The sequence below is a fragment of the Mustela lutreola genome, chromosome 8 (genome assembly GCF_030435805.1).
Source record: "Mustela lutreola isolate mMusLut2 chromosome 8, mMusLut2.pri, whole genome shotgun sequence".
Taxonomy (NCBI): Eukaryota; Metazoa; Chordata; class Mammalia; order Carnivora; family Mustelidae; genus Mustela; species Mustela lutreola.
In genome coordinates, this window is record NC_081297.1 from 77,043,452 (window position 1) to 77,068,877 (window position 25,426).

At 36.8% G+C, this 25,426-nt stretch overlaps 1 protein-coding gene across 7 annotated transcripts in view; it reads right to left on the minus strand.

The window, feature by feature from the left end:
• Positions 1-12,908: 12,908 nt before the first annotated feature.
• BICD1 (BICD cargo adaptor 1) overlaps positions 12,909-25,426 on the minus strand; it is a 230,220-nt gene continuing 217,702 nt past the window's right edge. For 3 of the 7 annotated variants that reach the window (XM_059185687.1, XM_059185685.1, XM_059185682.1), the window contains 2 exons: positions 24,796-24,871; positions 12,909-19,083 (listed from right to left, as the gene is read on the minus strand). In XM_059185687.1, the coding sequence (XP_059041670.1) occupies positions 24,824-24,871 (48 nt within the window). In that variant the 3' untranslated portion in view covers positions 12,909-19,083; positions 24,796-24,823. Of the gene's footprint in view, positions 19,084-24,795; positions 24,882-25,426 lie in introns of all 7 variants that reach the window. The other 4 variants (XM_059185689.1, XM_059185684.1, XM_059185683.1 and 1 more) reach the window with 2 other exon arrangements.

Below are 25,426 nucleotides of genomic sequence, written 5' to 3' on the forward strand. Positions count from 1 at the left end.
GGACTGTATTAGTAATCACGTTAGAGTCCATTTAATTTGTTGTTTTAACACTAGCTAAACAGCAAATTGAAGAAAATACATGTTAAATTGGTTTATATGCACTTAAAAACTCGCGACTCTAATAATGAGGGGATTGTGTTCCAAAATCACAAAGATAGGAGGGGAAAGGACATTCCAAGAACTCCAGCGTTCCAACTCAAGCAGATCAAGTTCCCCAGCCATCACTTCCACCTGAGAAACTACTCCACATTTATTCAAATGGTCCTTCACCCAGGTAACATCTCCTCTAGCAAACTGAGGTTAGCCCTTAATCCAGTCCTCCTGAAGTAACCTTTGAGGAGGGCAATTCAACTGTCTCAGTTATTTGGCTGATACTTCAATAGACACACCACTCAGGAGAAGGAAATACCCCCTAATTTTTAATGCATCCTTTCAGACCTTGTTGAAAGGAGGTTTTGCTCCCTTTGGATTTATTATGCATATCACTACATTGCCCTTAAACATTGTTTCACTTTCAGTGTAATTGCAGTGTTATCTACTGTGCCATGTATAGTACTGGAAATAATTTAAGCAAGTAGTTTCAAAGACAAGTTAATATTGAAAGAAGTTTTACTACAATTACCATGAGTTGATCATAATTGAAAAATTTATAACTTAATGTATTTGGTTCTATAAAAAAGTGGCATTGCAATCAATACTATCATACTAGCCACCTATGGAATAACCTTGAAATAACCTATTTTTTAAGTGGGCAGATGCTGTCAATCTTTTTTTTTTTTTTAAGATTTATTTATTTATTCTGGAGGGATGCAGAGGGAGAAAAGCAGACTTCCCACTGAGCAGGGAGCAGGGACACTAATGTGGGTCTCAATCCCAGGACCCTGAGATCATGACCTGGGCCAAAATCAAGAGTTGGACATTTAACCAACAGAATCACCCAGGCGCCCCTGCAACAATTTTTAGAGAACTGGTTACTGATAAAATCACCCCCCCTTACACACACACACATGCACACATACACACACAGAAATACTTTCTATGTAGAAAGCTCATTCTTTCTGTAGAGAACTGCAGTAAACATACCTGTTTCGGGCAAAAAGGTGTCTTACCACAAGTGTTTGTAGCAAGAGTTCTATGCTTCCTCATTTGGATATTTTGAGTTATGTATACATATTTCTATTTCTTTTTTGATTCAAAGTTGTTCATAGTTGCCTAATAATATACCAGAGGATGTCTTTATTTTCAGATGGAATGTTTATAATTTATATACACCATCTGGGGGCACTGGGTGTCTCGGTTAGTTAGGCATCTGCCTTTGGCACAGGTCATGACCCCAGGTCCTGGGATGGAGTCCCACATTGGGCTCCTTGCTCAGCAGAAAAGCCTGCCTCTTCCTCTCCCTTTGCCTGCTGCTCCTCCTGCTTGTGCACACACACTCTCTCTCTGACAAATAAATAAATACCATCTTTAAAAATATATGTATATCATCTGACATTACTTCTATCAATATTACTGCTGCTTACAATTTTCTGCAACAATTTCTAACAGACTTTGCATTTGATGGCTGTGTTTTGAAACACTAGGTGAATGGATCAAATGACTCCATTTGATCTCAAGTTATCTTAGGTTAGAGTAGAACAAAATATTGAGTATCACCTTGTACATATAGTCTTCATATACTGTTTTATTCATCTATATATCTAATAGGAAGTTTACCACTAATTAACACATACTGAATGAGAGCTCTGCTGGATACTGACACAGATATGTGCAGGTTTCTTTTTGTTTGTTTGTTTCTTTTTTTAAATTGTATTTATCTGAGAGAGAGCAAGAGCTGGGGGCAGGGAGAGGAAGAAGCAGTATCCTTGCTGAGCAGGGAGTCTGACTTGGGCATTTAACAGACTGAACCACCCAGGCAGCCTGAGATGTGCATATTTCACAGGTTTCTATGCACGACAGCTCTCTGTGACTGAGACAGCGCTGAACGCTAAGCAAATCCCACATCATTTTCATTTGGACACACACTTCCCTTGCACTTAGGTGGAGCCATGTCACTACAGTCTTCAGAATTTTGTGGACAGAAGTGGTATGTGTCACCTCAGGCCTGGCTTCTGCACCCTTACCAGGAGATGTGCTAGTCCTCTTCTCTGTCTGCTGGAATGCAGAAGGACCGTTGGAGGAACCTGGAACCCCACACTGTGGTGGAGTCACAGTATGGAGAGGAGGTGGCAGCTCAGAATCAACTCTTTCCTAGGAATTAACATATAGGGTCAGACTAGAAAAATGCACAGGAAGACTATAGACTAATTCATGTTCCTTAAATTTTATCTTTAGACTTCCCAATGTAGCAAAAATCACATGTAGATTGGCATATGTCTCTTCGTTCTAGTTTAAATGTTTTAAACAAACATTCAATTTAATTTTAACAACCTAACCAGTCTCCAACTGATCTAGTCCCTAATAAGCAAGATAAAACCAAAAAAGAACATTCAGAAGAAAAATTAGGAATTAGTAAGCTGCTTCAACTATTAATAGGACATCATTTCCAAAACTGGAATCTAAGGGAAATCAACACTTTGTAACAAAGTTATTCTTATTTTTATCTCACGAGAGAAAGATAAAAGTTCTCTCATTTTAATAATAAATTGTTATTTCCTCAGTAAATAAATTATAAATTTATTAGTTATACACTTTGATGCTATCACTGGGTAGAAATTTATATAAATGCTATTAAAGTAATAAAGGTGACTAAAAGCCATGAACATGAGCCATGCTGCCTTTATGTAGTAGCATTTACAGGAGATAATTTTATAAAAACCTACTTGAAGAAGATGATGCATTTATTTTAATAGGAACTTAGTAAACAGTATGATATATTGAGCGGATGCAAGTTGAAATTTCAATAGTTTCATATATATGAAGCCATATATATGAAATGACACGTTAGAAATTATAGTCATAGATATATAATTTTACATGTATTATTTAAAGTTAATTAATGTCCATGTTAATTTAGTTCCTACTTCTGCATTTTTACCAGGTGTTGCATGTATTAGTGACTTGTGCAAGGAAAAATATATACACACCTCTTAGAAGATTTGCACAAATTTGAGGCGTCACCTAAACCTGTCATGATACAAGTTTGGCCTTGAAGAGCTGAAATATTCAGGACTGATCAAGAGTGAATTAGTGGCAGAGTATAGAAAGAGTTAGAAAATGTACCATGGAGTTACAAAATACATAACAAAATACAAAAAGTGCATATGGTGTAACAAAAGCCTCATATCTTATTCAATAAATTGTGTTTTTCCTGTTGATTTGGTTTTATACACCTTAAATATATCAACTCATAAATTATTAAAAATTAAAACAACGTGGCAAGCACTTGTCTACTCAACTGCCATCCCCACTTTTCCTTCCTAACAAAACCCAATGTCATTCAAATATTGGCGGCAATATGGACGGACAAGTTGTATTCCTTCACAGCAGAGGCCAGATGGGGCCAGATGATCATGGTAATCCTATTTTCTTTGTCAGCTGATGAGTTAAGGGGAGAGTGTACATGCATATATGACTGGTTCTGCACTATGGGTCTTAAGGGGAAAACTGCTGTGGGACTTCTGGGAAGAATTTTCTTACTCATTAAGAGAATAACCTATTGAAAAGAACTGATTCCCTACCCACCTCCTTCGTGCTCCCTTTGCTTGCAGATGTGGCTTTGTAAGGATACAGATATAAGTCCTGAAATGCCTATCATCTTGTGACCAAGAGAGGCGATGTTGCGGGATCTACTAAGGGTGGCAGAACAGCATGTTGGAAAGAGCCCCGGGCCATTGCAGAGTTCAGTGTGCTCTGCAACCAACCCTGAAATGTCTTATGTCTTGAATCCTTGATAAGTGATAAAATTACTTGTCCTCAGAGTTAAGCCACCATTAGTCACACTTTGTTGTTACCTGTAGCCAAAAGCATACCAATACAAGGGAAATGGTTGATCCAAATTTTAAGAAAAGTACTTAGAGTTGTAAAATTATATATACCACATCTTCTTGATCCATTCATCTGTTGATGGACATCTAGGTTCTTTCCATAGTTTGGCTATTGTGGAGTTGTAAAATTATAAAGCCTCGTATTTAATCTTTTAGTATTGCTGCTTAAAGGGTTTTATTTTAGAATTTGTACATAACTGTTGTTTTTGAATGAGATAGTCTAGGCAACAAGCCAGCAAACGATGACCTGTGACCCAAATGCAGCCCACCCACGGATTATTTTTGTATGGCCCATGAACTAAAAAGGGCTTTTAATTAAATGGTGGGGGGGGGGGGAATCAAAATAATAGTATTTTATGACATATAAAATTTATGTAAAATGCCAATTTCCCTGTCCATAAATATTTATTGAGCCAGTCAGCAGTTCACAATTGCTTTCACATTACCATGGCAGAGCTGGGTGGCTGTGACACAGATGAGAAGGACAGTCTGAAAATTTCCTCTCTGATCCTTTACAAAGTTTTTTGATACAATGGAAATAAGAAACCTACATAAAAGTTTCGTCTGACTTTGAAAAATGATAATACTATTATCAAAACCTGTCATTTAAGCTCAGCGAGATGATGCCTTTGTACCTACCATAACAAATCAATGGAAGCTAACATACTGAATCTGTGAGAGTGTGTGCTAATCTATAATCGCAACCTACACCTTTCCCCCAGTGACTATTGCTTTATTACAAGGTTCGCGACACCATTGCTTTATTATAAGGCTTGCGTCTATAGGGATTTGCAGCCACCCACATAACCCTGCATCGTTAGAAAACAAAGTGCTCATATTCAAATGCTTGAAATTTCTGTTGGGAAAAAGACAAACTATTAAACCTGAAGTCAGTAATACTTATGCAATACATCCAACAGAGGTTTTTTTTTCCAAAGTAGACACAGAGAAACGATAAACATTTCAATGAGAATATTAGCAATCAGAAACAGCTTTTAAAGCAGGGAATAAACATTTTCAGGCAAAGAGGTTTCAATTTGTCATGAGAAAAGAGTCCTCATTTTTGAGTCTCCAAAGGGCAAATCAAAACCTTTGTTCATGAAATGTATCCCTTTCCCATATTTATTACAGTTATGTATACTTTTGTCTGATTTTCCCTTCTAGATTCTTAGTGGTGAACTCGGTTTAATTCATATTTGTATTGTCTGTAGTATCATGCACAGTGACTTCTATATAGTAAAATGCTCAGTGAAATTTCCTGGAGAAATATGCATTAAAGGAAAAATGTGCATTATAGTAATTCTTAAAGGAATGGATCCCAAGAGTCATAAATTTAGATGACAATTTCTGTACAAGGATTTTAATTGCATTATTATTTATAATAGTAAAAGTCTGGAAGCAATTTAAATGTTCCAAAACAAGAGTATTTTATAAAGTATAGTTTATTCATTCCATAGAATAATATATCAGCATTAAAAATGACTTAATTAAAAACTTTTAAAGCCCTAGAAAAAAATGCACCATAAAATAGTAAGAGAAAAAAAGCTGGATTCAAAACTGAGTATTCAGTATGATTCAAGGAAGGACACCAAAGTGTTATCAGCGGTTTCTATTGAGAGATGATTATGGGTGAATTTCATTGCCCTCTTTCAACTTTCCCACGTCTTGCAAATTTGCTAAAATAAACACGTATTGGTTTTATTACTAGGAAAAGACAAACGTTTGGGAAGTAAATGAATGGGATTGTCAGAACCTCTTCTGTGACCAGTCTGAAGGAAAATAACCTGATTTATTCCAGCTGAAATGAATGTTTTTTTTAAATCTTTTTAAAAAAGATTTTATGGGGACGCCTGGGTGGCACAGTGGGTTAAACCCTCTGCCTTTGGCTCAGGTCATGATCCCAGGGTCCTTGGATCGAGTCCCACATCGGGCTCTCTGCTCAGCAGGGAGCCTGCTTCCTCCTCTCTCTCTACCTGCCCCTCTGCCTGCTTGTGATCTTTGTCTGTCAAATAAATATATACAATCTTAAAAAAAAAAAAAAAAAGATCGTATGTATTTATTTGACACAGAGAGGGAGAGCACGAGCACACTAGCAGGGGGAGCTGCAGGCAGAGGGTAAAGTAGGCTCTGCCCTGAGCAGGGAGCCCAACAATAAGAGGCAAGGTCCCAGGACCCCGGATTCACAACCTTAGTTGAAGGCAGATGCTTAACTGACTGAGCCACCCAGGTGCCCCCAGAATGAATGCTTTTATCCTGAACTGATCAGGTCTCTCGCAAAGTTCCCAGTTGTGAGGAGATGTAAGTAACTCCCATCCAAGGACAAAGAGAAGCTCTGTATGAATATACTGAGCAAGGTTCAGCCGTGAATGGGATCTTGAACTTAAAGGGCTGACACTGTGTCCACAGCCTCACCAGCGTGATCCTCACTTCTCCAGCCAATTATCACCCTGTGTCTTTGCTGATCTAGAGTATATTTAAGAACATGATCAGTTCTTGCATAATTTGTTCAATGCCTCAGGTGCAATATTTCCATCCGAAAATAGACACAGGCTCTCTGTGCTTCTTTGCAGACTTTACCAGATATATTCTGGTGAAAGTTTTAGCTCTATTATACTGCATTCATGTCTTAAATGACAGCACTGCTTTAGAAGCATCAATGTTGTTCAGTAGAGGGTTTGTGAGCACCAGGACATTGCCATGACTTTGGCACGTGTTCCAGCTTTTCATGATAGAATAATTTTTCTCAAGGAAGTTTTGAGAGTCCACTGACACACATAGTACATGGTCAATAAATGTTCGTTTAATGACTGCACAAGAATCTTTTGTAGTCAACGAACAATTTATAAGAGAAAATTGCAGTTTTCTACTGGGTATTTACCCTAAAGATACAAATGTAGTGATCCAAAGGGGCACATGCACCCAAATGTTTATAGCAGCAATGTCCACAATAGCCAACTATGGAAAGAACATAGATGTCCATAAACAGATGAATGGATAAAGAAGAGGTGGTATATATACACAACGGAATACAATGCAGCCTCAAAGGAAATGAAATCCTGCCATTTGTGATGAAGTGGATGGAGCTAAAGGGTATCATGCTTAGCGAAATAAGTCAGTCAGAGAAAGACAACTATCATATGATCTCCCTGATATGAGGAAGCGGAGATGCAATGTGGGGGGTTTGAGGGGTAGGAAAAGAATAAATGAAACAAGATGGGATTGGGAGGGAGACAAACCATAAGAGACTCTTACTGTCACAAAACAAACTGAGGGTTGCCGGGGGGAGGGAGGTAGGGAGAGGGTGGTGGGGTTATGGACACTGGGGAGGGTATATGCTATGGTGAGTGCTGTGAAGGGTGTAAACCTGGAGATTCACAGACCTGTACCCCTGGGGCTAATAATACATTATATGTTCATAAAAAAAATAAACTTAAAAATTAAAAAAAAATAGAAAATTGCTGTTTTAGTGGTCACATGCAATGTTATACAGAGAACTAAAGGTAAGAACAGCTTGGTGCCTACACATTGAACTCATTTAGTTTTTATTTCAACAATGGAAGAAATATGAATTTGCTCCATTTCTCTGGTCTGGCCCCAAAGTCCTTTCTTTCTTTGTGTAAAGGATTTTATTTATTTAACACAGAGAGAGAAAGCACAAGCAGAGAGGGAGCAGGAGAGGGAGAAGCAGGTTCCCCATTAAGGAGCCTGATGTGGGACTTGATCCCAGGACTCTGGGATCATGACCTGAGTGGAAGGCAGACGCTTAAGGACTGAGCCACCCAGGCGCCCTAACTAAAGAGTATTTTCGGATAATCTTGTTTTTTTTTTTAATCAACCACTAGATGTGGAAATTAAATGGCACTACCAGTAATGGAAGGCTGTCATCATCCAGTCCAATGACAGCCATTTTCCAGATAAAATGCACTTTTAAAAGACAGTCTTTGGTTTGGTGTGCATAATTAAAACCACATTATCGTAATTATACCTGAATTCAGTCAGCTTTGTATTTGCATCTGCTGGAAAAAAGTGACATTAAATTAGACTTAGATAATTGGACTTTTAATAGGTAATATTTTCATCAGTTGGATTTTATTTTCATCTTTGTTTGAAATTTGTTAAGTATGCATACTTACCTAGATTTATAATTTGAAGAGACTCTTTCCACATTACATAAGTATATTTAGAAACACGGATTTTATTTTCTAGTAAAGTAACCCAGAATTAGGGGAACTATTTATGAGAATAAAGAGAAGGCTGACTTCAAAATATATATTCCTTTCTGCTGATTCTAATGAGATAACCAGGCTTGAAGTTTGAATCTACACAAATCTAAGAAAAGTGGTAATTCTCAGCAGCAAGCTAATGTAAAGTTTAGCAATGTGGCAATATCTTCTTTCTTTTAAAGATTTTATTTCTAAGTAATCTCTACACCCAGCATGGCGCTGGAACTCACAAGCCTGGGATTAAGAGTTGCATGTTCCACCAACTGAGTCAGCCAGGTGCCCCATGACAGTATCCTTCTTTTTTACCTTCGTTTTTGGAAAGAAAGTTTGTGCAAATGTACTTGGGTGGGGAGGGCTGCAAATGTACTGGGGAAGGCTGCCAGTGTATTTTTAAAACATGCCCTTACTTTTACAGAAAATTTGGATGAAAGGGTCATTCAAGGAGAGAGTTGGAATTCACAACTAGAAGAAAGAACTGTTTACGGTGCCTGAGTGGCTCAGTCATTAAGTGTTTGCCTTTGGCTCAGATCATGATCCCAGGTCCTGGGATCAAGTCCCACTTCAGGCTCCCGGCTCGACAGGGCGCCTACTTCTCTCTCTCCCATTCCCCTTTCTTTTGTGTTTCCTCTCTTATGTGTCTCTCTGTCAGATAAATAAATAAATAAATAAACAAACAAACTATCTTAAAAAAGAAGAAGAAGAAGAAGGAAAAACAGTTTAGTCTCTGGCTATATGTTGAAAAACACGAGTCCTCATAAAGATTATTTCTAGGGTCAATTACAAATTCATTCATTATTCAACCAAGTTGGTTGAATAAAATTATGACTCAATTTTTTTTATTGTGTTATGTTAGTCACCATAAAATACATTATTAGTTTTTTTTTTTTTTTTTAAGATTCTATTTATTTATTTGAGAGAGAGAGAGTGCATGAGAGGGAGAGGTCAGAGGGAGAAGCAGACTCCCCGCTGAGCAGGGAGCCTGATGTGGGACTTGATCCCAGGACTCCAGGACCATGACCTGAGCCAAAGGCAGTTGCTTAACCAACTGAGCCATCTAGGTGCCCACATCATTAGTTTTTGATGCAGTGTCTGACTCAAATTTTTATTGGAGAAGCATAAATGGGCTTGTCCTGAATCTTCAAAAAGGCATGATACCTATTTGTAGAATGAATATTGAGTTTTTAAGCTCATATTGTCATGAAATGAGATTTTGTAATGCTCACTCTAAAATTGTTAGAACATCTTAAAAGACTAGCTTTTGAAAATGCTATTGCTTAATGTTCATGGCGTTTGATGTTTTTAGATGGATAATAACATCTAAAACTCTAAGTAACATGTAATTTAATAATTTTAAAAACTGAAACAATCACAATGTGAACAGGATTATATTTGTTTTCTTCTTTTTTAGTAAGGCCCCACCTGCCCACCCCATTTAATATTGTGATTTGTTTCACCTTCTCCCCAACCCAACCCAGCATAATCTCTTTTCCTGGTCCTGCTTTTTTCCTTTTTCCATAAGTTTCACTGTTTGAAACTGTTTTACATACTTCGATATTTACATTTTTATTCTGTTTACTACTTTTCGTATCTCTTCCTCATCAATGCAACATATCTGATACAAACTTCAAAAGGACATGAACCTTCTTTGCTTTACTTTCTGATATATTAAGCCCTTAGAGCAAAATCTTGTCTCAAAGCAGTTTCTCAATAAAAATTTGCTGAATTAATGTATTTATAAGTGAATGAAGAATTTCATCCAGATAAGACTCCACTAGTCTAAGCATTATATTATTGGAAATAATATTAGCTATCAAAGACTAAACACCATTTTGAAAGGTATCACCTTTGTCATTTCCTTTAATCTTTGCAATAAACTTGCCAGGTGAGCATTTTTATCCTCATTTATAAAATGAGACACTTGAGGCATAAAGAGGCTAAATACCTTTCCAACGCACAGAGCTTATAAATACCAGGGCTTAAAATTGAACAAATTCCATGTTTTTCAAAATACTTCCACTGACATAGCTTGCTTTGGAACAATTCTTTCTCTAGAATTCATGATAATTTTTATTTTTTATTGCTTTTTAAATTATTATTATTATTTTAGATTTTATTTATTTATTTAAGAGAGAGAACGAGAAAGTGAGCATGACTGTGGGGAGGAGCAGAGGCAGAGGGAGAAACAGGCTCCCCACTGAGCAGGGAACCCACTGGGGGCAGGGCTTGATCCCTGGACTCTGGGATCACGACTTGAGCTGCAGGCAGACATTTAACCGACTGAGCCACACAGGCGCCCCACTAATTTTTATTTCTGACTTAGTCATAAAATTTGGGGGAGCCCATATTTATTTTTTCATTTTTGAACAGATACTGTATTTCCATGGTTGAAATAGGAAAAAATACAAAAAGGAGCATTCAGCTCCTAGTGAGGAATCTGTCTCCTCTGGTTCCCTTCCACCACATGCTTTGCTCTTTTACAGATAACCATTTCTATCGGTCTTTACTGTTGCTTTACCAAGAAGAAAAAAATTAATATATATTCTAATTTTCTCCCTTTTTTCGTATAGGGTAGCTTATGTTTTACTAAGCTATCTTCAGTACCAATGGCTCTCGATGAAGTAAATAGTCTTTTTCCTCTTTGATTTATTTAGAAGTTGATATAAAACAATTACTAATCTTGGGCTATTAGCTCTTCTAAATGACATAAATCTTCCTGTGATATTTGGCTGACCTTATTAATCATTCATAACTTCAAAGGAAGTCAAGTTGTGAAGCTATCAGTAGAGATCTTATATTAGTTTTACTTAAATATACGGTAATTACAATGTCTACTGCTATTATTTATTTATTTTAATGATTTTTATAATTTCTATACAACTTGATAGATAACATCAGAATTTAAAAAATTTTAAGTTGAAATGTAAGGCTGCATTGGGTTATGGAACTATTGCCAGATTCAACTTGGTAACTCTTTAAAGTAATAGCATTAAAATGTTTTGTCCCAGATAATAAGTACATTGTTTTCTTTTTGTAAGCACGGAAACTGGAAAATCCATTCTGTTAATAATAAAGTCCAGGTTCTGGATAGCTACCTTCACTGTTTAGGTCCTGGATCACTACTTTAGCATATTCTGGGGCAAGTCTGGCTTCACGGGCTAGCCCTCTATAGTCACATAGGGCCCTACACTTAGGATTCCCTGCCCGACTTAATGTTCTGCTGTCACAGTTTTGAAATTCTTAATAATTTTAGAACAAGGAGGTCCACATTTTCATTCTGCACTGGGTCTCACCAATTATGTAAACAATTGCAACTTTTCTTTGCTCTTTACGGGATGTCACTATAGTGATGATTTATATTGTTTTCTACAGTTAAATTACATTATGAATTATGTTTACTTTTGATACTGGCAATATTCTTTCCAGTAAGATTCATCTTCCTTATTGTTAATGTTGTGGCTGATTTATCCTTTTCTCTTAAAGTATTTCAATGATAGTTCACTCATAAAATGTTTAAGAAGGAACTCTGGAGAGGATTTCATTGTACACATGAAGACTCCTTCAAACACAGTTAGAGATCTAGATTGACCAAGAGAGAATGAGGAGAATAACCATTCACCGAATTTAAAGGCCATTTCCCTCGACTGGTTGGTATTTGGTGTCTTCTGGTATTACGGCAGGTAAAGTTAGGTTCTATAATCTCAATTCCAGATAGCTATAACTAAGGCTTGGTGACAAGGAGCCAAGGAACCCATCTCTCAGGAACTTACTGCTCACATTCAAAATTCAGGTTCCCATAATTTACTAGTCAATGTGTGTACAACCCCAAATAAAGGAAAATCCCTCCCACAAGTTCCCATCAATTCTGGACTCTTTCTTACCTCCAGTGGGGATGCAGGGCTACCCAAATCACCCGCAAAATGCAGGGATAAGAAGAAATTTTCTTGGTTCTCCTGGAGGCTGATCCAGTTTTTTAGCTTTTGAATGCAACTATCAGCTTCCTTGTGTAAGAGAAGATTAGGGATCAAACAGATTTAGAGATCCAGCCTCCAGGAAGTGATAGTTCTTAGAAGAGAAAAAGGAGATATTTGGGGGAAAGTTTACACTATTATTTCTAGAGTTGTATTCATACAACAGGTAGACAGACACCATTAGCTAAAACTGTTGTTGTGCCCATTAATCTGCTTAGTTATGGTGAGGATTGCATTGGAGTTTTCGACTCATCAAAACCTCACGGAAGTCCATATTTGCTCCAACATATATTTCTGGGGGGACTCTGCTGCTCCTTCATATGAGAGAGAACAAAGAAGTATTGTGTCCCAAATAAAGCATACAAACTTCATTCTTCTTTCATTAAAATAATGTTTCCCTTTTTTTTTTTTTTTAAACAGGCATTTTCTTCATGTTGGAACATTCCTAACCTAATTCAGCTAAGTGTAACCACCTGCCAAAATATCCTTTTAGAAATGATTACAAGTGGGAAAGATGACAAGTGGAGAAAATGGGCAAATTTGATAAACATTACTTACTAGAAATGTGTAGACATGTCAAAGCTAAGCATTTAGTTTTTAGTTCAAATAAGGGCTCTTTGCATAGATATATAAATTATATAGAGATTCATTTACTTTTTTTCTTATTTGATAAATACAAGTCAAAATGACATACAGAAAGATTGCTAAAACTGATAAAAAGGTAGCATAGATGAAATGAACAAAAGATAACCAGTTTATTTACTGGAAAGAGTTATGCATTACACCATAGTCAGTTGGTAACATAAACCAAGATATAAGAACTATTATATCGGCTTTTGGTTATTTTCTTAGCATTGGAGTGCCTTTCCCAACCATTGATTACACAAACACAAGCAGATATCATAAACAGATTCTCCCATAGACATTCACTTAGGATTGTCTACAATAAAAAAATTTAAAATGACAAGCAATAATAAATTCATAAGAATTATTTTGAATTTAAAATAAATGCATATGTCTTTGAGAACAAGTTTCTGTTGAAATTTGGATTTTAAAAAATGATTAGCAACAAAAGAATTTCTTAGGTCAGTCTTTTAGTCATGTTTTCATATGGTATTATCATTAGGTGGAAACACTTCACATCATTTAATCCCAAAAGGCATAATAACAAAATTGCAATTAAATGTAGGAAGAGCAGAATCATTACAACAACAATTATATAGGTACAAATCAAGGTTGGTCACACACTACACAAATGTTAATACTGGAAAGAAATACAATTCAGAATCATGTATGGTTCATCATATACATGTAATCATGCAAATAAAAACACTGAGTAGATTACAAAAATATCAAAAAAGATTTTCAAAGAATTGTTTAATTGACTCTAACAGTCAAACCATGGAGCTTAAAAATTTTGTGGCAATAATGGTAAAATCATTTCTTTCCTCTAAGATTTGGTGTGTAATCATATCTATAAACCTAAATGACAAAAATGATTCATTCTGGATATTCCGTATTACTGAATAATGGTTTGTCAACAAAAAGATGACATTTCTCTTTACTTCAAACGGTTCTCTGATCTTTGTTTTTTAAATGACTTTTTAGAAAGAAAACCGTACAGTCACACTAAAAGCATCCAATTTACTTCTCAGTGTTTTTATTAGAGAACCATAATAATCAGAGAATAATTCTGAAAGAAATAAAAGTTAAAAAAAAATGTGTTCTCGGCCAATGTTCTACAGCACTTAAACTCCAATCACAGAAATCATCCGGCTTGGTAGTTTATCCAGGTGTCAGTTTAAATAGGACAAATTTTAAATAACTGTGAAGGAAAGGGCTAAAAATACATTGAGGATTAGAGCCATGCATTTCAATATGGAAAGGAGACCAGATATAGGTAATAATCTCTTTACATTCCTAATGGAGAGAAGATCATAAGAGAAATAAGACGTCTATAGTGTTTGCATTATGAGTATGAGAAAGCTTACATGATGTGAAATTTCTCATGCAAACATTTTACACGCATACTTATGTACTCACACCCTTATAGTAAAGGCAGTTAATTACTCCTCTTCTTCTTAAGTAGAATATTATTTCTGGAAAATCGTCGACTGGGAAACATATCTCAGTACTAAATATCTTCCTCAGTTATACTTTGAGGGAAAAGGATGAAAGAGATGCCTCGACAAAATCTTTCACATGTCAACATAATTGGATCAGGCTACAAATGCACTACATCAGGGACTATGGCGGTTAATTTAGCATTTAAATAAAGATGAACTTACTTACAGATGCAACTCATCTGGGGGCATAACTGCAGACAGTGGAAAAGGTCACTCGGAAGCTAGATTGGTCTTCCATGTCCATAGAAATGGATTTCAAGGTAAAAATTACTTGTCGGTATCAGCATTGATCACGAACGTCATTTATCACAACTAGTTCAACAACTTTTTGGAGAACTATATCCTCTTATGTGAAAACACATTCTTCTAAATTTTTGCAATCTTAAATATAAAGATTATTTTAAATCATCCTAGTTTATAAACAAACAAAACACCTGAAGAACAAATTTTTTTAAATTGTGAACTTTTCCCTAGGAGTTCCTTTTGAATCTAGTCCTACGTTCTATCTACAGTATCAGTGGGTTTGGCCTCCTTGGGCTGAATCAGCACAGTTCCTTACTGGGAATTGATTAGTGTCCCTTGATGTGTCTTTCTGGAAGACAGATTATGTCTTTTGGCTGTTTGATTATAACAATTAGACATTAAATTTGCCATTCTTATCCTAGTAGAAAATATATTTCATTTCTTCTTTTTCATATTTTGTAATTTCTACTTGAGAATTGTAGAGGATTTCATTTAATACTGTCCACATTCACAGTTGGTTTATTTGACCAACATTTCATGGTTGTTTGAAACAGAAGGACTAGCTGCACAGGAATATTTTCCAAAGCAATAAGAAAGAGGAAATATTGAGATTGAAGATCCTTTTAAGAAAAGATAAAATTCGAGAGGCATTTGCCCCCCAAAGGATTGCATACCTTCTATTTCCAAAGTATTCCTGAGGACATTTGTTTTTTCAAACTCTGACAATTGAGGCTTTTTAAAGTAAAATTACTAACAATATTATGAAATACAGCTGGAAGAAAAAACAATACCAATGATTTCCTTTTTTAAAAATCAGATATCTTGGAAAAATTAAGATTGCCTTCCTATTTTCAAGGGATAAAATATTTTGTGACTAACCAGCATAACTTTAATGTATTTTTAAGTTCAAAAGAAGCATAAGATTATGAAACCCCAGAATTATAATACATTATCATAAGATACATTGCCCCCTAACTCAATCCTTACTAAATAACCAATAATGTTTAATTTGTAAAAAACCAATGTTCCTTATGATTATCAATATTAGTGATTCATATTCCACTGTTAAAAATCTCTTTCATCGAGGTAATATAAATCCTACACACTAAAGGCTTAGTTTTTCTTATTCCAGTTTAAATAGTGATATCTATAGCTGGTACCTCTTGTTAAATTTCCTTTCTTTAGAGGTCACTATTGTACCTCCTCTTCCTTAGGCTAAATAAAAGTATTATCTTTCTAAATGGGTCTTTTTTTAAATTATTTAATAGCTTTCTGTTTTCTCAAAGTTCTACAAATTCTTCTTCTTGAAGCAGAATTGGATGTAAGAAAGGGATCTGATGAGTCAGAAGTTGATTGGAAAGAATTATGCAAGGGTCCTGTATACTCCTGTGCACTCCGGCTAAAGGAAATTTATTGCTCCCTTAAATTTAATTTAATTTTTTAGCTAAGAGGAATCCTCAGTTAGGAAAGCATTTCTGCATAAGGACTTCTTTTTAGGATGGTAATTGGGTTTACTTTAAAAAACCTACCTAATTACTTTGCTAACCACTCTTGCTGGTTACCTCTAATCTTTGACCACTCTGTTCCCAATAATTAGCCATATTCTTATTGTATTTCTGTGTTTGGTTTTTACACTACAAGTCTATCTACAATTAGTCTTACTGAGGTTCACTCTTTTTGATTTTCACTGATATTTCAATTTTTCATTTCCTTTTGATTCCTGATTTTTTTTACAGGTACTAATTTTAACACATTCTACACATATTTATTCTTTTAAATGCATCTAAATAAATACAGATATGGCTCAGTTTAAAGTGTACTAAATGATGCCACAGGGTAAGTACATGGAATTCTCTCCTACTGCTTAGGGATTATTATCTAATTTTGTGCTGAAAATTAGACATTTATTTCCAAGTCTCGATATCTTCTTGGTAAAATTTTGCTAAAATTAACATGTTTATAGAATTTGTATTTCAAAACAAGCATTTCCCACTCTATTAAGATAAAGAACTGAGTTAAAACCAGCATATAATAGACTTTGTATGGGAAGAAATAAATGTTTCATCTACAATGTGGCTTTTCATCAGGTCATAAATACAAAGTCAGGGAGCATGAAAGCAATACTACACTGTAAGTAGGCACACAGATGGTACTGTGTGGCAGTACTGTGTGTAGTTACACACAGACAGTACTTACTGCTCAGTTCCCTGTACCACCAACAATATCGAGATGCAGCATAGGAAGATTTTCTGAGGTACTTTTAAAAAAGGCATATTTTCCCTCAGGCACAAACAGTTTTTCTTAAAAGTCAACTTAGCAGCTATGCCACTTCTCAGCTCTGAAAACATGATGCTTGAAGAACAAATAAAAAGATAAAAAAGAAAAAGCAGGAATGGGGTAGTATGGGGAATGGGGTCATTTCTTTCACTTGAACTCCAACAAAACCCACACTGTCTCACTCACACTGGTACCAGGCAGATAAAACGCCAATAAAATGAAGCAAGTGTTTAGGAACAACAAGGCGATGCAGGTAGGGAAAGAGCAGAATGTTAGCGTGCCATGATCTGGACTTTGTGACGATTTGCTTTGTTTCTTGTTTTCTTTACTTTAACCTGAATCTCTATTTTGGTGAAGATTTCCAGTTACTCCAAGTTGCATAAAGAATGACGCTGTTGAAAAATAGCACTCATAGAAGGAACTCAAAACCTCCTGGTTGCTTTGGTAATAGTGTGACCACTACTTACTAGGTATACGATTGACGAAAGCTCCTGCACCGTGCTTTATGATTTACCGACTGGCTGGCATCTTTGATGGACCGTCCATTAATGTACACCCGCTCCCACTCAGTAAGCCGCGATCTCCACTACCAGATCGTCACTGTTAGAACCCGGCGTTGTTAACTACCTTCTGTGTTAACAGTGAGGATTGTTTTTGTTTTGAAGAGAAGTTACAGATATAGTTACACGAAAAGGTCAAACTGTTAATGGTCTTAAATAAGTTAAGGCTACCTGACTAGACAAGGAATCAGGGCTAGGAGCAATTGTGTGGGCAGCACTTGATAGTTAAGGAGCCCAGGAGTGTTAGACCTTTCAGCTCGATTAGCTGTTTTCCTTGTTTGTCAGATTATGTGCAAAAGAAATTTTGCTATGAAAATCCACTGCCTTAAATCAAGTCATAAAAGTTACCCAGCAGAATCTGAAAACAAACTAAGAACATGGACTATCTCAATATAATATAATGATTGTAGGCACCTGAGTGTTTGTCAAAAGTAGACAATGAGCTAAGGTTTATTATTGTTTTTTGGCAAGGACGATTCACTATGAGAAAAAACCCCAACAACAACGAAACGTACAATCCTACTCAAAATTTGAACACTTTCTGGGTCAACTAATTAACCAAACGCTACATCTATTTATATATTTTCCCAATTGTTACCTTTTTGCAGGAAAAACTCCTAGTAGGACCCTGAATTTGGGAAAGTAAAAAAAAAAAAATCTGGTCATTTAATAAACACAGCTTTTTGTTTCCCTTCACGTTATTTAGCTTTCTTAACATTATCACACACACATACACACACACACAAATGGGCAGCACCAGAGCATCTACTTGTCTGTAATTTTAAAAAATTAAAGATGCTGTCAAGAGTTCAATAAGTCAATGAATCATAGCATAGTCTTTCTTAGAGTTACTTAATGATGGCAAGTGAAGAATTCTGGTTAAAAAAAAAAAAAGAAAGAAAGAAAAAACAACAACCAGCAGTTAATGAGCTACTGATCAGAAAATAAGTGCATAAACAGTATCATTGTAGCAGCAAAATACAGTTATTGTTAACATTCTGATGCACCTCATTTATTATTTTGTGCAAGAAACATGACCACAGTCTGGCCAATTCCAGATTTTGAACTAAATTAAAACTCATACTTAACTGAGCAAATTATGTATACTTAACAATAAAGGAATTAAGTTCACCTCTCACAGAAATTATTTTTATAGACATAAATCATGTGGTAAATAAAATACAAAATAAATATCAATGACAAAAAGTATCAGAATCAACTCCTATAGCTGAATTTGAAGTACAAGGAAAGATGATTTTACAATATATGTATTTTACATTGTCTTAGGTCTTTCTTACGCTATCGAGGTAAAGCTAGCCATCTGAGATACATAGTTCTGGTTTCCTTTTATGTTTTGTTTTTATTGAACTCAACCACAGCCATTTGATTGCAGAATTCATCTGTGACTTAGAGAAACCATAAAGTGTTTTATCACACTTGAGTCTGTGCTTTGTGTTATTCTTCTTAACTTTCTCTCATCTTCCAAAACGATGAACATGAATCCAATCCTACATCTCACAACCGAGAAGAAAACACCCGCCGGGTCTTGGGCAGTATCCTGTGTGTGGCTACAAAGCATTCACCTTAGATATCCATCCGCGGGAGATGAAGACTAGGGGTAAGGAGGCTTGGAGAGACAGTGGAGAGGGGCGCAGTGTGGGCTGGAATGTGGCTGCTCATCAGGGAGAGCTAGGTCAGGACTGAAAATGAGAAACAAGCGTGTCAGCAAAAACGCCATTTACGGGAGGCCAGGCATACTCTTTAAGAGTTACAGAGACACAATCTTTTCATAGAAATTTTAAAAACATAAACACAAATTTTGCACAGAAAATAGTTTAAAGCATGCCAAGACGACTGCAGCTTTTCAAAAAGGATGCCAAAAATACCCAAAAACAAACAAACAAAAAAACCTTAGGGAAATGACACGTAAACCCTTCCCCTAACGTCGCTCTATTCAATTTCTGCACACAGTCTCATTTCTTCTAGGTCTCTGTGTTAGTTGCAAGATTTCTTCAAGTCAGTTCTTTTAAAACTTCAATATGCATACCATCCACTCAGGGGATCTCGGTAAAATGCAGCTTCGGATTAATAGGTATGGGATGGGACAGGAGAATCTTCATTTCCAACAAGCTCCAGGGGAGTAGGCAACGTTGGATCAAAGCTTTAGAGGACCCACAGTTCTCTGCTGGATCTAGATTCCCTAGGATAAGTAATTTGCCCATGGAAGCCTAAGTTGCTCTAAGGGTTCCCACTACTTGCTTTAGTTTGGCAGTATAAGTAAGACAGGACAGTTTTAAGACTTCCTAGTTATTGAGCATACCATGCACCCTTCCAAATAACCACTTCTGAGAGCCTCCTGTTTAAATGAATGCATAAATGCTCAGGCTAATTAATGTCTTAATGAATAATCTTGACGGACAAGGGAGTAAAACTTCCTAAGGTAAAACTACAAAACACTTTTGGGTTTGGACCCTCTCAAAGATGATTGACTGGGGGAAACACACACTATAGGTTTATTTTTATTTTTATTTATTTATTTATTTATTTATTTATTTATTTGACAGAGAGAAATCACAAGTAGATGGAGAGGCAGGCAGAGAGAGAGAGAGAGAGGGAAGCAGGCTCCCTGCTGAGCAGAGAGCCCGATGCGGGACTCGATCCCAGGACCCTGAGATCATGACCTGAGCCGAAGGCAGCGGCTTAACCCACTGAGCCACCCAGGCGCCCCTATAGGTTTATTTTAAATCAAAAAAGACTGGCATTTTTCTAAAACTCTGCTTTTCCCCTTCATATATTATGAATTCAGTACCATAGAATTTATTTCAAATCAGAACCATTTAATTAAGCCATGGCCCAAATAAAGAATTATTTAATAAATAATTTATTTTCTATTTCGTTTTTATATCTAAAGTTAATATTACCATTGAATTCATTAAAAATTAGCATTCAAAATCCTTTTCATCACTGGTACTGAAATTATCCTTCACATGTAACTCTTCAACTTTAAGACAAAATTATAATTATGTAAACTGCTGATTTACTTGAGGTCATCCTTAGTTCCCAAACTCTTTGAACTGCTATGAATTTACTTTCAGAGGACAGCGCTCTTCTGTACTAGTTAGAGCAACCTGTGATAAAAATGACTTTTCCTACCTATTTTTAAAACGTGGTAGGTAGCCCTGGGAGAGCTGGAGCTTCACCACCGAGGGCGGGGGGTGGGGGGGATCATTGCATGGCAAGGCTCTTCCTCCCCACTGCAGACGGAGTCAGATGGCCCAGGAAATACAGCAGCAGACAGACTCTCCCACAGATCTAACAGAGTTTCTCTCTCTGTTAGAGCTGCATGGTTTAGAACACGTTTCTTTTTTAGGGAGCTAAACACATTATTCAACATAAGTTATGGCAAGTAGTGTGGGGTGGTCACATTATGAAAGAAAGATGTTGGAAGGTCCCATGTAGTCTAAATATTCTTCCTAATCAAAGAAGACAAACATTTCTTTTCTTTTCTGAGCTAACATACAGCATGATTTTGGTTTCTGGTCGAAGGCAAGAATTTCTGCTGGACCAGCTGAAGGGTGTGGCAACAGCTGAGCCACAGGTTATGTAGCTCACTTGGCCCAACACCATCACATTATGTCATTCATGATGATTTCAAAATGAGTTCACTATTTCAGATTTCTGACATGATTTCAGATTTTCATAAATATATTATATTATACTATTTCTACTTTACATGATTTCAAAATGTGTTCACTACTTCAGACTTCTTAAATGATTTCAGATTTTCATAAATACTTTATATTATACTATTTCTACTTTACATGATTTCAAAATGTGTTCACTATTTCAGGTTTCTTACATGATTTCAGATTTTCATAAATACTTTATATTACACTACTTCTACTTTACATTTGCATAAACTGCCATCACACTATATACATTAAGATAGAAGCATTTTCTTGGCTTACTGGTTAAGAAATTATTTCTTAGATGTAAATATTTAATAAGTTCTAATTATTTCAGGTATAGGCTGTATTTAGTTCCAATTGCTAACAGCCTTCGGGAACCCACTTGTTATTCAACCTTTACCATTTAAGAACCTACTTTTTGTAGGTAGATCATTTTGTAAACAGTAGGCTTAGGAAACTGTTCCTAAGATGTAAAAATTGATATTTCTTCAGAAAGTTTCTTTTTTCGTCCCAGTAAGCAACTCCCCGATAGAAGGGGAGAAGTGCTAAATCCCAAACATCTCCATATATTTAAATATTACATCTAAGGCTGCCCCATGTTGGCCATTCCCTTCACATTTTGATTATCTATTATCTATAAACAACTTTAATAATTTAGCTTTACAACGGAATCAATCTGTAAGAAGCATACATGGAAAATATGAGAATGCTCATTTATTTAAAACCCTAAACCTAAAAAGTTATTTGAACATATGTATAAGCTGATGGACATATAAAACAATTTTTATTGTGAGAAAACAGAGATAGAGAATACTGACCTAAAGTTACTCAACATTGGGAGCATGTTCTATTTCTCATGTTTCTCATTAAACGAATGTTCCTTTCTTTTCAATTCAGTGATACAGGGTCAACACGAGTGATTGAAATTTTGATTATGCTCCTTACAGTATAATGAAAACCAGGGAGGGTCTCCTGGCGGTACAGTGATGTACCATGGTGGTTAGGACAATACCTGCCAGACTCGTTGGGCTCAATAGCTTTCAGGATGGGTGACCCTGGAGAAGTCATGTTAACCTCCTACTCCTCCCCCTCAGTTTCCTGGTTTCAAAATGGGTGTGATAACTGTTCCTGCTTTCTGGGAGTTGTAATGATTAATAAGTGTAAAGAACCGAACACATGTCATGTACACGGTAGAAATTCAAACACTGGCTGTTAACTTTTCTGCCACCAAGAAGTGACAAGAGCAGTGAGGGCTTTAAATTAGATCCATTTGGCAGCCGGTGTGGGTGGGAAGGAAGTCAATCATAATCCCAGTGACTATGAAAATAAGTTTTTCCAGGTCTATGTGGATTTTATAATTTCTCTGGGGACCACAGAACCTGGCTATGCTTTGTTTATATGGGTAGAAACTAGAAACATTTGTAACTCATTAAATTGCTCTTCTTTAAAGTAAATCATCCCTGTGAAAGTCTAACGAGCAACCTAAATTCTGTAAGCTCAGAAGATACAGAACTGGGGCAGGTAACCATTTACTCAAACCAGTTCCTTAAAAAAAAAAAAAAAAGTAAAGTGAAATAAAATTTAAAAAATTTCCCCAGTAGCCTTTCCCCTCCTTACCTAATTGAAACACTTAAAGAAGTAGGCTTCTCTATTCTTTCCCCAAGCAAATCAGAGAAGTTATGAAAGAGAAAGAGGCCACAGACCTTTGCCTTGAGGAAGTTAGGTACTGACAACGGTTAGTAAGAGCAACACATCTCGAGAGCACACTATGCATTGGGTCTGTGCCACACTGAATCCCTCAGAACTATTCCCTTCCTTACTTTACAAGTTAAAAAAACAAAAACAAAAACCACTCACACGTAGACAGAGAATCTGAGCTAGCAAAAGCAACCTTCCACGATTACACAACTAGCAGGGGGTAGAGATGGGATTTCAACCCAAACAATCTGCCTCCAGAGCTCATTCCCTTACTCCTGTAATCAGCAGGGGCTGAACATGGGTTGCGTGCCTGGCACTGTGCCAGGACCTGGCGGGGGTGGGGTGCTTGGTGGAGAAGGGACGGTGGCAGTGGGTTAAGACCCCATGTTGTTCACCACTGCATGCACTGGGTCCCACTAGGATGGGTCTGAACATTTACCATTATATTCAGTTAGTCACATCATTAAAATGACTCTACAGCTGGCTGTTATGATAAGATGGTATTCATATGTCAGCAAAGAATGCTCCTGAAATAAAAACTCTGTGACTGGAATCCTGTTGGCAGACTAGACATCAATCAGGAGACACTGGCTTGGGCTTATTTAATCGTGTACCTTCTCCTGCTAACTCCATGTCTCCCTTCTGCAACTGGCAGGCACAGCCCCCTCTGAGACCAAGTCACATGGGGGCTTTGGCTGCCCTCATGTTTCTGCGGAGCGTCTGGGGCTCCCCAGCTCTCCTGGTTTGAACCCCTGACCACATGCAGCCTGCTCCTGATATCCACTCCTGAGGTCTGTGGAGATGTATTTAGGCCTGCCCCTATGCCAAAACAGCCTTCCTCTGGTAGAAGAGTGACACATACATTAAAATACAGAAAGAACAATAAGTAGACTATAAAAGCCACACCAGACTATAAAAGCTTTGTACCATCAGAGGCCAAATAACTGGAGATGAAGTACTAGCCAGAGACAGAACATCCTGAGGGGGTGCTCTGATGCCGAGTGTGGATTCACCCACATGGGGGTAAATTCGTGATGGATTTGCAAACCTTTCACTGGAATAAAAACCGTCAGCCACTATGGTGAGTGCTATGAAATGTGTAAGCCAGATGACATGTACATCACCTGATGGGTACAGACCTGTACCCCTGGGGCAAATATTACATTATATGTTAATTTTAAAAAACTGTCAACCAGTTCTCCAATTTAGTGTATGGGGAGTGAGTAACACTACCTTTAAGATTCCTCAGTTAATCTCACATAAAGGGCACTATCACTGTAAATATTCTTTTAGAATGCCAATTATAAATTTTTCTCCAGCCTTCAAATCCAGTTTTAATGAGGATAGTGAGTGGAGACAAAAGAGAAACACATTCATAAAGTTGTCTTGGAACAGACAGGAGATATGCTTTCTATTCTTACTGCTTGTTTCTCTGAGAACTATATTCTAAGGACAAAAGACAAGCAAAAGAAGAAGTAGAGGGCGCCTGGGTGGCTCAGTGGGTTGGGCCGCTGCCTTCGGCTCGGGTCATGATCTCAGGATCCTGGGATGGAGTCCCGCATCGGGCTCTCTGCTCAGCAGGAAGCCTGCTTCCTCCTCTCTCTCTCTCTGCCTGCCTCTCTGCCTACTTGTGATCTCTGTAAAATAAATAAATAAATATCTTAAAAAAAAAAAGAAGAAGAAGAAGAAGAAGAAGAAGAAGAAGAAGAAGAAGAAGTAGGGCAAACATCCTAACTCCAAGTTTTGTACTTTGGAAGGTAACGAACCACTGCACTAATCCTAGCATTTATTCACATAAGGGAGCTGAAGGGAGCTTGGAGTCTACCCACTAGTAGCTAGCTCTCCTGCCTGTCCACAGAGCACATGTAGACTTCAGGTATCCAGAGTATGTTAGCATAGCCCATGTTTAAGATAAAATGTAGCAAATATAATTATGGATAGGAAGTTATGGTGTGGAAAGGAGAGCTTGGGATCCATGGATCTGACATGCAGCTGGGTAAGAAGAGAAAGGATGTCCGAATTTACCTGACAGTTGGGCAGTCTTGCCTCCCGGCTAGTTGTGAGCACTGTGGCGGTACGGAGGCAGCAGGCTGCTGACAATCTACAAGAAACTGATAAATTAGACATGTATACAAAGAGATGATGGAGCATTGTGTTAGTAACAGTAACAAAAGCAGTTGCCTGAGAGATTTAGTGAGGAATGTGCATTCATACAGAAACATCTGACATTTTATTTCCCCCTGAATGAGGTCAATAAGAAAGATGTTTTTCTTAATTAAATACAGGATTTAAAAATTAGTGATGCAAAATTGATAGTGAGTTTTCTCAAGAACATTAGAATATATGTGGCTATTCACATTTAGTATCTGGATACATCTAAAAATAGAGGGTCTATTAATATAACGAAAGATCTTCAAGTTCTGAACTTGAACACGATGGCAGTTACACGCTTAGCACCTAAATGTGCTTTTCCAAAATGGAATATATTCAGATAACTGCCTTTATTGTCAGGACACACGGGCATATTGTCAATCCCATAGGTACACTGAAAAAATCAAGCATGCAATACAATGTTTTCCATGATTAAGGAGATATTAGAGAAAGAAATCATCTTTACAGTTTTCTGAAAATTTTATTAATCAAAAGCAAGATTTGT